The 15,427-nt window shown below is 38.4% G+C and overlaps 1 protein-coding gene across 1 annotated transcript; it reads left to right on the forward strand.

Moving 5' to 3' along the window:
• The first annotated feature begins 7,344 nt into the window (after window positions 1-7,344).
• LOC113906941 (complement factor H-related protein 2-like) lies at window positions 7,345-13,812 on the forward strand. Its single transcript, XM_027565761.1, has 5 exons — window positions 7,345-7,497; window positions 7,918-8,112; window positions 8,456-8,632; window positions 12,908-13,090; window positions 13,524-13,812. Exons 1-5 carry the CDS (start codon window positions 7,413-7,415, stop codon window positions 13,718-13,720), a joined length of 837 nt encoding a protein of 278 aa, XP_027421562.1. The 5' UTR covers window positions 7,345-7,412; the 3' UTR covers window positions 13,721-13,812.
• Window positions 13,813-15,427: the final 1,615 nt, after the last annotated feature.

Here is a 15,427-nt window from a genome sequence, read left to right on the forward strand (position 1 = left end):
TGGGGTAAAATATGGTGTTTAACTCCTTTTTGCGTACATGCATTCTTGAATTTTTCTATCTTTAATGTGTATCACCTCTGAAACATAGAATATGTTATTTTAACATAAAGACATATACAAAGTAAGGGTATATATTCCTTGGTGGCTCAGTGGTTAAGAATCTACCTGCAATTCAGAGACACAGGAGATAAGGGTTCAATCTCGGGGTTGGGAAGATGCTCTGGAGTAGGAAATGACAACCCACTCCAGTATTATTGCCTGGGAAATGTCATGGACAGAGAGCCTGGTGGGCTACAGTCCATGGGGTCCCACATAGTCAGACATGATTGAGCAACTGAACACACATATAAGGTAAGATAACATGTGTTGGGAATTCTAGAGCCCTCTTTTGTAATGATCTTCAGATCTAATAACATTTTCATGATTTTGCTGGTATAGAGTTTTTGAAACATTAAACCACAAAGGTCTGAAATGTGATTTTTATGTTCATACATTACAAACAGCATAGTTAGCTTCAATCAGTTGACATAAACATTTTTAATGTCTAAAAATCATGACATAATAGTTCACTTTGTGGCCACACGAATTCCTACCTTTCCCATATGTAAAATATATTCACCCATTTCCAACAGCCCTCAAAGTTTTAATCTGTTCGAGCATCAACTCTAAGGCCCAGATTTTACTTAAATATCTTCTAAATAAGTTATGAGTGAGACTCAGTTACAGGTCCACCCTTGGGCAAAATTTCTATTCATGTATGATTCTGTGAACCCAGAAAATAAGTAATGCATTTCTAAAATTAAAACAGACATAGGATAGATATTACCATTCAAGAATTGACAAATGGAAAATTTTTGAAAAAAAAGGGTAACAGATCACAAACTCAAAACCCATCAGGAGAATTTTCATTAGGTTCCAAGAACAGAGAACAATCAACGGTGAAGGTGATGTTCTGTCCTTGTGCCACTAGGGGGCACCCCAGCTTCTTGGCCCCCCAGGCACGTGAGCCTACTTTCTCAACTGGAAGAGGCCCTGTTGGCCCAGACTTCTGGTGCAGGGCTCTGTCTTTGAAGACATTCTTCCTTTATTTATATGATGACTGTTACTTTCAGCTCAGGCTGGAAGCATTTCTACTGGTATAGAAATGCTTTCTACTGGGATGACATTCTCAAAACTTTGTCAGTCTCTTGCACACTAATAGGTGCCAGTTCTCAGCTCTGCAGGTACATCACAGGTCTTTCCTGGATAACAGCCTCTCTATTTCTGGCTTAGGCTGAGACAGTTTTTTGGATCTCAAGTCACGTGCCAAACCTTTTAAGCCAAGGACCGGCCAGCTTCACTCTGGGCTTGACTGGGGAGTACACTCTGGATAGGCTGAGAAATGTCAACTCATCTCATGCTGATTTCTTTTGGCTTGACAGTTCATCCTTCAATTTACATCTTATCACATGTATTTTACTACAGGCAGCAAGAGGAAATCAGGTGGATCTTCCATAGTTGGTTTGCGAATCTCCAAGTTCATCTTAAATATTTTGTTAATTTTGTGTCAGCTTGGCTAGACTACAGTACTCAAGCACTTGGTCAAATTATCAACCTAGATGTTTCTCTAAAGGCATCTTAAGATGTGATTAAAATTTAATCACAGACTTTGAACAAAGCAAAGTACCTTCCATAAAGTAGGTGTCCATCCAATCTGTTGATGGCTTTAAGAGAAAACACTGAGCTCCTTCCAGAAAGAAGGAACTCTACCTCCAGACAGCCTTCAAACTCAAAACTGCAACACACATGCTTTCTAGGTTTCCAGGCTGCCCCCTGCAGGTTTCAGACTTGCCAGTCTCACAATCACATGAGACAATTCTTTAAACAAATCTTCACTTCTCCATGTATGTCTGTCCCTCTGTCCGTGTGTGTGTGTGTGTGTGCGCGCACGCGTGTATTATACTAATTTAGAATATGCTTCTATTCCTCTAAAAAGAACTCTTAATTCTTTATATAGACTTTGGCAATGAGGGATCCTAAAGGAAGAAAACCTTTAGGATAAGTTTTCAAAATTGGTTCTGGAATTTCTGAAATTTATTCTCAAATCTGATTTTTCTTTTTTTTAGATTTTCTTGATGGACCATTTTTAAAGTCTTTATGGAGTTTGTTACAATATTTCTTCTGTTTACATTTTGGTTTTTTGGTCACAAGGTATGTGGGATCCTAGCTCCTCAACTGAGGCTCAGACCCACACCCCCCGGGGTTGGAAGGTAAAATCTTAACCAGTGAACCACCAGGGAAGTCTCCTCAAATCTGACTTTTTTAACAGCACGAATGCATCTACTGCCCAGAGGAAAGATGACGCTAATAGTCCATGGCATGCTGTGATGATAAAGATACACAAAATATCAACAATCGATACCTCCAATTGTATTTATAGGAGACAAGTATTTGATATCGTAGAGCATTTTTGTAAAACTAATGAGTAGAATTGGGTGGGCTGGTTGATCCTCGTTGCAAGAGACAAAGTGAAGAAAGAATGAGACGAGCTCGGGAACTGAAACAGACAGTTCAGATGCTGCACAAATGCCCTTAAAGTTTCCCTGCTGACCCTGAATAAAATCCTTATCTCCTGTACCCACTGAGCTGGGATCCCTGAAAAGGAAACCCAGAGTTTCATTCTACCAGTAGCTAGATTACAGTGAAAATTATGTTTTCAACCACACTAGGATGTCTGCAGTTAAAGTTGAAAAGAATGGGGTCCAAGAATTAGAATGAAAATAGTTGGAAAATTGGCCACGAGATGGAAAGATGTATGTGGATAGATCTCTCTGATGAGCAAAAAAGGTGAGGAAATGTATGTCCAATGTGATCCTCACCAAAGATTGATCTCAGCAGAGGCAAATTTAAAAGTCAAGTGGGTAAGATGATGTGTTTGGTGGATACAGTCAGACTGTCCCCAGCCTCTGCTGTTATGTCCTGGTGGGTTCACGTACAAATGGGCCATGGTTTCAGAACGAAAGTTATTTATGCTCTCAGAAACATGACTTCCACTCCACAAAGCCTATCCCCTTAGCCCCTGCTGAGTGTCCTGTCTGCTAGCAGCAGAGACCAGCTGAGTCTCTAGTGTGGCACAATCCCAGGGTGAGGACCACCCACCTGATGGCAGGTGATTCCTCTGACACTTAATCATGGAAGGGGCTGTGCTTTGTTCTTCCTGGAATACAAAGTCACTCTGGATGGACATGCTTTCCCTGCACAATGCATCTGCCAAAACAACCCTCTGTGGACGGTGGCGGTCCACAGAGCAATGCTTCTGATCAAGGAACTCACGTCACAGGAAAAGAAATGCAGCAGTGGCCTAGTGAATTTTGGAATTCACTAGTGAATGTATAGGCCCCAGCAACCTGAAGCAGTTCGATTGATAGAACAGTGGCAGAGCAGTCAGAAAACTCAGTTTCAGTGAGTTTCCAAGGTGTCAGTCCTTTGCCCGGTTGTGGCCATTTTCCCTCTGCGCTAAGTCAGCATCTGATACATGGTGGTGTGTCTCCTTGGACAAGATTAATAGCACCAGGAATCCAGTGGAAATGGGAGTGACACACTCTTGTGGTGTGCTGTGCTTAGTCGCTCAGTCATGTCCAACTCTTTGTGACCCCATGGACCGTAGCCTGCCAGGTACCACTGTCCATGAGGATTCTCCAGGTAAGAATACTGGAGTGGGTTGCCATGCCCCCTCCAGGGTATCTTTGTGTGCATCTGAATATATTTTTAAATTAAAAGGTGCCTCAAAGCACATTAAAGAATATTTAATGTCAATAATATGCTGAAACTCTTGTACTCACTACTGTTATCTCAAGTGATTTTTTTTTCTTTTTTTTAAATTGGTGCTTCCCTAAGCACCAGCTTCCCTGGTGGCTCAGACACTAAAGAATCTGCCTGCAATGTGAGAGACCCGAGTTTGATTCCTGGGTCAGGAAGATCTCCTTGGGAAGGAAATGGCAATCCACTCCAGCATTCTTGCCTGGAGAATCCCATGGACAGAGGCTGGTGGGCTATAGTCCACTGGGTCTCAAAGAGTCAGAGATGACTGAGGGACTTTCCCTTTATAAGCACAAGAAAGAATACACGGTGGAGTGAGGTCCAAAGACACGTTGGTTTCCATAGAGCCCCAAGCAAAGCATGAGAAAGTGATGGTGAGATGGAATCAGTTATTCACATACGCTTCACCTGGCTGAGAGGGAACTTCAACGATTTTTGAGAAGTGTTTAATTTAAAAATTAGATTTTTATATCACTTTTGGAGTCAGTCTGTTACTGTCTTAAAAAAAAAAAAAAAGACTTGTAAAAGTACATATCAGGGAATGAATTCAAGAAACTGTTGGGAAACCACTACTAGGAAATCAGGGATTTTTAAAGCTCTTTGAACTTTGATATTTACTAAGTAACCTCACTTAACTAGCATCATATTGATAGAAATCCCCTTAAATTCAGTCACACTTGATGAGCCGCTAAACAACCAAACAACACAACTGGAATATGTATATGAACATGCCGTTGGGAATGTCTAATATACTGTTATACTCAATGTCGTCCTCACCCCGTGGGTTTCCTGTGCTCATGGAAAAAGTTGAAACAGATCTGAACACTCAGTTCCCCTCCTGAGTGTAACTTCATGTTTATCCACCTCCATGTGCCTCTGTAGAAATCGTCTATATTTGTCATCACGATGGAGAGTAAACTTACAGGAAAATTCCCACACACTCTCCTAGGGAAAAAGAAAAGTCATAAATTAATTAAGTTTTCTGGTTTTTGAGTTGCACATCAAAAGGATTCTCAATACTAACTATGCAAATAGAGAAAGACAAATGCCATATGATATCACTTATATGTGGAGTCTAAAATATGACAAAAGGAACCCATTTATGAAACAGACTCACAGACATGGAGAGCAGACCCGTGGCTGCCAACGGTGTGGGGGAGGAAGAGTAGGGAGAGTGGCATTAGCAGACACGAGCTACTATAGATACGAAAGATAAAACAAAGCTACCATACGGCACAGCGAACTGTATTCAATATTGTGAGACAAACCACAAAGGAAATGAATGTGAAGAAGAATATATGCATAACTGAACTATTTTACTATACAAGAGAAATAAACACAGCATCGTAAATCAACTATACTTCAATAAAAACATTTTTTTAAAGGGTTCTATTTTGTTTACCAACCAAAAGGCAACTGTCTGTCACCTCACTCTTTCTGGGGAAAACTTCTCTTCCCTGCTGAATTACATTGGTGCACAAAACGTAATCTCTGGGTGGGTGTGTATTTCTGAACTCTCTTCTTTCTACTGATCAGTTTGACTATCATTAGCCAACTACCACATGGTGATAAACACAATACCTTAATTATAAATCTAGATATCTGGTATTATGAATCTTCTTTTATTTTCAAGATTGATCTGGCCATTGGCACATGCATTTTTAAATCATATCATTAACTTTTGGAGGACAAATTAAAGAATCACCATCTACTTCTTCCTTGATTTGCATTTTAACATTTTTCTCAGTTTTGTTTTACAATTTGCAGTGTAGCACTCTTCAAACATTTTCTCAAATGCATTTCATAAAGTTTTTTAACTATTTATAAAAGTCAGTGTGGCTTTTAATAAAAGCCACAGTGTGGCTTTTCAATTTTTGTTTCGTATGAATTTTTTAATACAATTGGTCTAACAGCCTTTTTTTGGTGGAAGCCTTAATTTGTAAACATTACGTGTTATAATTACATTTTGCTCTGCCCTTACCACTTACCAGCGTAATGGCTTTTTTTCTTTTGCCTCAGTGAATTCAACACCATCTGGACTATTTATTATAAAACACTCTTTATTATTATATGGTAATTCTCTTTTTAATTTTATTTTATCTGATTTTGCAGTTTCACCCCATAAATACTCATGTGGATTTTGTAGATAAGGAGAAATATGAAGATTTGGGGGAATTTCCCCAAAAATGGGTAAATACAGGGCCCAGTTTAGTTCCATTTTTTCAAGGGTTGGACACTTACCATTTTTTGCTTTCTTTCAGTATGTCAAGTACTCATTGTTGTAGTTTGTATTAGTTTATAATATTTCTTTAGAGAAGGGTTAGTTGCTATAAGCTGTTTTTCTATTCTGGAAGTTTTAATGACATTAATAAATAATTTAGTATTTTGAAACTATTATAGTAATATTATGTAAGGAAATAATAATTTCTGTGCATTAACTCTCACATTGGTGACTGATCTATTTTCTTTTCCTTTATAATAGTATTATATTTTCCATGTTAATTATCTGCTTGATAATTAGATAATAGAATTTCTTGATAATAGAAATTCTCTTCTATTAAAAGAATTACAGTTTAAATGATGACAAATATAATTGGTTATATAAATACACACATATAAACAAAATAAAGAATAAAAGCAAATAAGTCAGTGAAAGAACAGATGCAGATTCTTGAGTTATATTCCTATAAAAAGAAGATTATCATTGTGTACATCTGAATATGTTTTAAAATTAAAAGGTGCCTCAAAGTACGTTATAGAAAAGTAAATGGTAACCCACTCCAGTATCTCTTCCTGGGAAATCCCATGGACAGAGGAGCCTAGCAGCTAGAGTCCATGGGGTCACAAAGAGTCAGACTCAAGGAAGCACACACACAAAGCACATTCAATACTTAATGCCGAGAATACACTGAAACTCCTGTACTTATTAGCATGATCCCAAGTGAGTTCCAAAAAAACTGGTGCTTCCCTAAGCACAAGAAAATATAGAGGGTGGAGTAAGGTCCAAAAACACATCCATTTTCATAAATCCCTACCCCACGCAAAGCTGGGAAAAGGTAAGTAAAGGCCATGAGAAAGTGTTAGTGACATGGACTCGGTTACTCATTTGGCTGAGAAAGAAATGGTGTTTTTTCAAGAAGTGTTTAATTTAAAAATCAGTGTTTTATATCACTTTGGAGGCCAGTCTAGTACTCTCCCTAAAAAGAAACAAACTCATACAAGTACATTTGTTGTTGTTCAGTCACTCAATCGTGTCCGACTCTTTGGGACCCCATGGACTGCAACACACCAGACTTCCCTGTGCTTCACCATTTCCCGGAGCTTACTCCAACACGTATCCACTGAGGTGGTGATACCGTTCAACCGTCTCATCCTCTGGGTTCCCTTCTCTTCTTGCCTTCTGTCTTTCCCAACAGACAAGTACATATCTGGGAATGAATTCAAGAAATTGTTTTGAAACCACTTCCAGGAATTCAGGGATTTGGCAAAGTTCTTTGAACTTTGATACTAAGTGACCTCACTTAACTAGCATCACATTGATAGATATCCCCTTAAATTCGGAGTCACACTTGAGGAGCTGCTAAACAACCAAACCACACAACTGGAACATCTGCATGAACCTGCCTTTGAGAATGTCTAACATGCTGTTACTACTCAATGTCATCCTCACCCTGTGGGTTTGCTGTGCTCATGGGCGAGGTAAGTTGAAACAGATCTGAACACTCAGCTTCCCTCTTAAGCGTAGCTTCGTGTTTTACCTACTTTCATGGGTCTTTATATTTTAATAGGCGACTTGTGGAAATTGTCCGCATTGTGTCGTCATGATGAAGAGTAAACTTATAGGGAAATTACCTCATACTCTAAGGAAAAGAAAATACATTATGTTTTCTCTCTCTTCTTTTCCCCTGTATAATGTCAATATTAGAAACACTTCCAAAGAACATAAACATCCTGCGTTTCTCCAGGACCTTTGCACCCTGTTAGTTATAGACTGTCCCAGATCTTTATCACTACTACAAGTGAGATAATTAAGCTAAGAAGAAGAATAAATTCATCAGTGGGATTATTAACAAACATAAAACTACTCACTAATGTACAATAACTATTTTTTTTCTTAAGGAAAAACGTGTGATTTTCCAGAAATAAAACATGGAAGCATATATAATGAAAATAGATATAAAAAAATCTTCCCAGCTGATGTAGGGAAATATTTCTACTACACCTGTGAACACAGCTTTGTGACTCCTTCACAATCACTCTGGACTCGAATAAACTGTACAGAGGAAGGATGGTCCCCAACACCAAAGTGCCTCAGTGAGTAAGCACCCTACTCATTACTGGGATGAATTATCAGTGTGTCCAGTGGGTGGAGAGGCTGTGCCTGAAGGAATTTCAGGGTCTGGACAGTGGAGACCAGAGGAGCCAGCAAAGATGACCTAAGACAGTTATTATGAGAAGATGTCTGTGGAAAGTGACTTTACAAATGAAAAATGTTTTCATTATACAAGTTGGAATTAATGACATGGCATACTAATTTTTTACATGCATGGCCAAATTTTAAGAAGCAATTTTTTTGTACTTGATTTCTCTTTGGAACTTCGCAAAATGTCATACTCTTTCATTGCAAAATGAGTACCAGTCATTTTTTGCCTTTTAGGACAGTGCTTTTTCCCTTGGGTGGAAAATGGTCAATCTACATCTTCAGGACAAACGCACCGAGAAGGTGACATCATTCACATTGTGTGTGATACTGGCTACAGCCTCCCAAATGGTCAGAGCAACATTACATGTGGAGAAAGAGGCTGGTCCTCCCCTCCTGAATGCCGTCATGTCTGTGAGTAACATGCTGTGCTCTCAGGTCCGGTATTCACTTATATTTTATAGAGAAATAACAATATTAAGTACAGGCAATATTGCTGTTGCTACCATCATCACCTTTTCAGTTCAAGGTTCCAACTCTGCCTAAGTAGAGCTGCAAATATCTGGGTCATCACTAGAAAATCATTTTGTCTACTTACATAAGTTAAATGTAGGTAATAATAGCAAACACTAGCCAAGAACATGGTGAAAAACTATAATTCTCACATTATATAGTTTCTTCAGTGAACGATTTTTATCAGAATCAACAAATCTTGGTAATACATATTGTGCTGCTTTTGAATATACAGCATTTTAATGTGAATCCTAATAGCTTCACATAATGTAACAATGCATCAAAAGAAGCAAGTCAAAATATGGTTCTCTCATGGAACTTTAATGGAGAAGGCAATGGCACCCCACTCCAGTACTCTTGCCTGGCAAATCCCATGGATGGAGGAGCCTGGTAGGCTGCAGTCCATGGGGTCGCACAGAGTCAGACACGACTGAAGCGACTTAGCAGCAACAGAGCCTGGTAGGCTGCAGTCCATGGGGTCACTAAGAGTCAGACACAACTGAGCGACTTCACTTTCTCTTTTCACCTTCATGCCTTGGAAAAGGAAATGGCAACCCACTCCAGTGTTCTTGCCTGGAGAATCCCAGGGACGGGGGAGCCTGGTGGGCTGCCGACTATGGGGTCGCACAGAGTCGGACACGACTGAAGTGACTTAGCAGCAGCAGCATGGAACTTTAAAAGGCAGCCAGTTGACTCTGACAAGGTCCTTCAGCAAGTAAGTGAATGATACATAGGGAGGAAACAAAGGGAAAGAAAACTAGCCTTTTTCAAATTTGTCAAATTGAATATTTCAGTTACCACACGTGGCTTTTACTTGAACTTAGGACAAACCTAGTTATAGTTGTTGAAATAGGCCATTCCAGTTGTTTAATGATCTTTCCTATCACGACGATGCATGTTTTCCATAGCACCAAGCAATTCCCTGAAACTGTCTAACTGGAAATACGATCAGTTCCCACAGGCAGACGCTCAGGCCCCCAAGACTTCTTCCTCCCATCGCCCACTTCACAAGTCAGTCACCAGTCTAGCTTGTCATCTATGCTTTTGTCTACGGGCTATGTATTAGAGGGTCCCACCTCTTCTTCCCATTCAATTAATTTGCTAGAGTGGTTCACAGAACTGAAAGAAACATTTGGTTTCCCAGATTCCCAGCTTAAAGAATATAAAGAACATAACTGAGGAACACTCAGATGGAAGAGATGCATAGGGTGAGGTGTGTAGAAGGCGAGGAACTTCCAGGCCCCTCGTAGTAGCCACTCTTCCAGCACATCCACATGTTCACCAACCAGGAATCTCTCAGAATCCCATCCTTTTTTTCTTATGGAGGTTTTATGACAGGGGCAATTGATTACGCCATGGGCCATCAGCAGTTGATGCGATCTGCAGCCACTCTTCCCTCCCTGGAGGTCAGGGTTGTGGGATTGAAACTTTTAATCTTCTCATCACAAGGTTGGCCCCCCTGGCAACCAACTCAGGTGTTTTCCATTGTATATATACAGTGGAATACTACACAGCCACAAAAGAGAATGAAGTAGTGCCATCTGTAACAGCATGGATAGCCCCAGAGAATATAATCTTCAGTGAAATGCACTCAACTCAGAAAGTCAAATACTCTGATATCATTTATATATGGAATCTAAAAAATAATATAACTGAATGTATATGCAAAACAGAAACAGACTCCCAGATATAGGAAAAAATTCATAGTTACCAAAAGATGGAAGGAAGTAGGGAGGGGCAAGTTAGAGGTATGGGACTAAGGGGTACTAAGTACCATGTATTATATAGAACAGATATGCCACACGGGTATATGGTATAGCAGAGGGAATTACAGTCTCTGTCTTAAACTACAAGGGAGTATAATCTATAAAAGTACTGCATCACCATGCTATACACCTCAGACTAACACAGTATTGGAAACCAATTGTACCTCAGTTAAAAAAAACCCAATCATTCTGTTTGTTAGTGAGGATTCAACTGGAACTCTCACACATTGCTGGTGGGAATGTAAGATGGTACAATCACTCTGAATATCAGTGTGGCAGTTTCCTATAGATTTAATCATGCATGTATCAGATAGCCCAGCAATTTCACTTTTAAATATACAGCAGGAAATAGGAAATACATGTTTACTCGAAGACTTGAGTTCAGGTGCTCATAAATAGCTCAATTATAACTGCCACAAGCTGGAAGCACTTCAAAAGACAGTCAACAGAGGATAAAATGGATAAACATACTTATGTTTATATAAAGCTACCCTGCTCCACAATGAAAAGGAGTGAGCTAATGATGCAAGACACCACAGAGCAGACGGGGCCCGACATTTGATGCCATAAAGCAGCCAGATGCAAGAGAAGGCATGTTGTATGAATCCATAAACAAAGTTGTAGGAAGACAGCATTGCTCCGGAGGGACAGAAAACATGAGCTTCCAAGAGGAGGAGAGTTGTGGGGGAGGGATGGAGTAGAAATGGAACAGGAACAGCAGAACTGTAAAGGGAGAAGAAAACTGCCTCTAGTGGGTTGGGTTTGTGACACTTACACATTGTCACATCATTGGCTGACACGTGGATTTTATTGTATGTAATTCAAATCTGAATACAGATGATTTTAACAATTTTTAAAAATCACCTTTATTGGGTGATTATGGGAAATGAATCTAAAAAACAGTCGATATATGTATAAGAGATTCACTTTGCTTTCCGCCTGAAACTAACACAACACTGCAAATCAACTATACTGCAATAAAAACAATTTCCAGGAAGAGATACATGTATATGTATAACTGAGTCACTTTACTGAACACTGTACTGAACACCTGAGTCACTTTACTGAACAGTTCAGCTGTGCTCTGATATAGAATAAATTTTTTTTTAAATGAGCATTTGCAAACCAAACATATAGGTGTCCAAAAAACTGTAATGTGATTGAATTATTATTAATTGAAGAAAGGAAACAGAAGCAATCTGCTAAACAGAGATTAATAAAATAGAGAATATACAAAATTATTAGAAACAAGAAATTCCAAACAGAAAGAAGAGAACAATTATGAAATACAGACAAAAATAGCACAGAGATTAGAGTGATGTCAGCAAGATAAAGGATAAGATGCTCCTCCTGGTATCCCACCTTCCATAATAAAAATTTAGCATCTATCCACAAAAGTAACTTTACGGCAGATGTAAGATCCAGGTTCCAGGAGACCATGAAACCCCCAGGGTGCAGTCCAAACACAAGGACAGGCATCTTGTTCCCTTCCAGCGCGGGTGAAAAGTCTAGGCTCATCAAAGGCCCCTGCTGATCAAGGTGAAGAGAGCGTTACTCTTAGGTTTCCTCTGTGGTGTTTTTCTAGACTAAGTCCTGTACTGTGAAAAATGTTTCTGCCTTGCTAGGTTGGTCCTTTCCTGGGCCTGTGCCTAAAGAAAGCAGAACCTTCTTGTGACCTTTTTGTTTGTTAATTTTGCCTGAATGTGAGATCATTTCTGGGTTGCAATCTCAGTGCCCGGTCCTGATACATACAAAGCAAAGTGAAAGCTCCAACAACCAGTGCATCGTAACTCCTTGAATCCCAAGGTCTCAAAACAATCGACTTCTTTTCTACACTCTTCACAACCTCTTGTGTTGGTTTTTATAATTCTGTTCAGGATTTTTAGTTAACAGAGGGAATATGTAACAGAAGAAATAAGCAGAAATGTTCCCTTCTCATTTTGTCCAGACAGAAAGCCTGAAATTCCCTTCACATTATACACATTTGTAATTCCTTGAGTTTTATTTAAGAAGTTGATGTTTCTCTTGGAAAAAAAATGAAAATCAATTTTAAAAATAACTAAAGATTCAATAGCCATTGCAGTATGCTTAATACCTAAGACCAAGAAACTTCCTTTGTTTATGGTAGCAGTCCATCTTTCTAGCATACATTCATTAAGGAAAACATTTTTAAGTACCAGAATACCACGAAGCAGACATGTTTGTTAATGTCTAATGTATGCTTTCACATGGGGTGAAAGGAAGGCCTTAAAATTTGACTCTCAGTTTAACTGATTAAAATTCCTTAAATGAATCATTTCTGTCATCAGAAATCATAAATCTTGATATTACATATTGTGGTATACTTTTATTTGCTTTCTTTCACCTCTGTTTTTCTTTGGTCTCTCAATAAGTCAAATTATGTGTTTAGACCCTCGAGGAAGATGTGGGCCTCCTCCACCAATAGACAATGGAGACACTGTCTCATTCCCATTATCACAGTATCCTCCAGGATCGGCTGTTGAGTACCAGTGCCAGGCCTACTACGTACTTCAGGGAAACAGACACATAGTGTGTCGGAATGGAGAGTGGTCTGAACCACCAAAGTGCTTAGGTAATGCTTTCATCTTCTCATAGGTCCTGGGAAACTCAGTGTAATTCGTATAACATTTTGCTATTTAGAATAGAAATATTATGGACTAACAACAATTCTATTGAATGCGTGACTAACAGATAATAATACATGAGAAAATAAAGTTTGAAAAACTCTTGTTCAAGGAATCATAGCAATGAAAGATTATTTAATATAAACTCAATGTGATATTGACTTCATGACTCCTTCATTATAACACTTAATAAATTAAACGTAGCACCTCATTTTAATATCATTAATTGGAATCTACATAATGGATTTTCAGTAAGTTGGCTTGGAAAAGATTTTGAGAATAAAATCCTGGACCAGTGTAGAAGATTCTACTTGGAAGTCTAAAATCCTGAGGGATATACTTGTATACTACTTAATGTTCTATGTTTCTTTTTAACTTCAGATGCATGTGTAATTTCAGAAGAAATGATGAAACAACATAACATACAGTTAAAATGGAGAGATGATAAAAAACTTTATACTAGAACAGATGACACTATTGAATTTACATGTAAACGTGGATATCGCCCAACGACACCAAATCGTACATTTCGAACAACCTGTCATGAAGGAAAAGTGGTGTATCCTCATTGTGAATGAAACATTGGTTAAATGCAGTCATAAAACTGAACTTTTCATTATTAATCCAATTCTTATTTTATCAAGTAAACCAGAATTTATGTTAAATATTATGTGGATGGTGCAATTATAATCCAGGTGACCAACTAATCACTTCTTAAAAGCACTTCATTAACACTTGGAAAGTCAAAATGTTACATGTCCTATTTATAAAACATCTTTGGGAAGAAATTAGATGCAATCACTTCAGTGCCTCCTTCCATCCATCATTCTAACTTTCTAAAACATTCTCCATAACTTCTGAAGTTTTCTGAGACTTTATTTCATAAAAAATGCTTATCTCCATCCTCATAATATCATTTCACAAACACGTGAAAACCTGTGTGTCATACCTACATTAGTCATTAGATCTAGTTTATTAGATTAGTAATTAGATTTCATTTCTTTTTATGACTATGTAATATTCCACTGTGTTTTTGTACCACATCTTCTTTATCCATTTATCCGTTGATACACATCTAGGCTGCTTCCATGTCTGGCCTATTGTAAATAGTGTTCCAATGAACACTGGAGTACATGTGTCATTTTAAGTTATAAATTTTTAAATCCCTGGTTTTCTCAGGGATATCCCAGCAGTGGAATTGCTGGGTCATATGGTAGTTCTATTTTTACCTTTTAAAGGACCCTCCATAGTGTTCTCCACAAGGATGTATCAATTTACATTCCTAACAATAGAGCAAGAGGGTTCCCTTTTCTCCACACCCTCTCCAGCATTTATTGTCTGTAGATTTTTTATGATGGCCACTCTGACTGGTGTGAGGTGATAACTCATGGCAGTTTTGATTTGCATTTCTCTAATAATTAGTGATGTTTAGATCTTTTCATGTGCCTCTTTCATGTATGTCTTCTTTGAAGAAAGGTCTATTTCGGTCTTCTGCCCATTTTTTGATTGGGTTGTTTGTTGTTTTGCTATTGAGTTGCATGAACTATTTGTATATTTTGGAGATGAATCCTTTGTCAGTTGCTTGAGTCTGTCATGCAGAGTGAAGTAAGTCATAAAGAGAAAAAATATCATATACTAATGCATATAGGTGGAATCTAGGAAAAATGATACAGATGAACCTCGTTGCAGGGCAGGAATAGAGACACAGTTGTGAACAAACATGTGTACACAGTGGGGGAAGAGGAAGGTAGATGAAATCGGGAGATTAGATTGACATACACACACTACCAAGGGTAAAACAGGTAGCTGGTGGGAACCCGCTGTGGCACAGGAAGCTCCAGCCGGTGCTCCGTGACAACTGAGATGGTGGGATGACGCGGGTTGGGGGGAGGGAGGGGATATATGTAAACATATGGTGGTTTCACTTTGTTGTACAGCAGAAATCAACACAACACTGTAAAGCAATTGTATTCCAATGAACAAATCAGTTGATTAGAAACATTTCAAATTTCTACAAAAATATGAACACTGAAAGATGAAAATAAATATAAATAAAGCAAAAATATTTTAAGGTAAAATACTTTGTTACTCTTTTGTTTAAATATCTATTACTATACATTGTTATAAAATTTTTTTGTGGTAAGAAGTTTTAAGATCTACTGTCTATAGCTTTAAAATATATTATTTTAACACATTATTAGCTGTGCTTACCTGCTGTATGTTACATCCCAACAACTTTTTTTTTTTCCCACAACTGAAAGTTTTTACTTTTTCTTCACCCGTTT

The sequence above is a fragment of the Bos indicus x Bos taurus genome, chromosome 16, assembly GCF_003369695.1.
Source record: "Bos indicus x Bos taurus breed Angus x Brahman F1 hybrid chromosome 16, Bos_hybrid_MaternalHap_v2.0, whole genome shotgun sequence".
NCBI classification, from domain to species: domain Eukaryota; kingdom Metazoa; phylum Chordata; class Mammalia; order Artiodactyla; family Bovidae; genus Bos; species Bos indicus x Bos taurus.

What these genes read in the sequence shown, in the direction of transcription:
- LOC113906941 (XM_027565761.1), top strand. Translation starts at nt 7,413, where the DNA reads ATGAACCTGCCTTTGAGAATGTCTAACATGCTGTTACTACTCAATGTC. An exon ending in TTGCTGTGCTCATGGGCGAG is followed by an intron (nt 7,498 to 7,917) that starts GTAAGTTGAAAC and finishes TTTTTTCTTAAG; the next exon opens with GAAAAACGTGTGATTTTCCA. An exon ending in TGAACCACCAAAGTGCTTAG is followed by an intron (nt 13,091 to 13,523) that starts GTAATGCTTTCA and finishes TTTTAACTTCAG; the next exon opens with ATGCATGTGTAATTTCAGAA.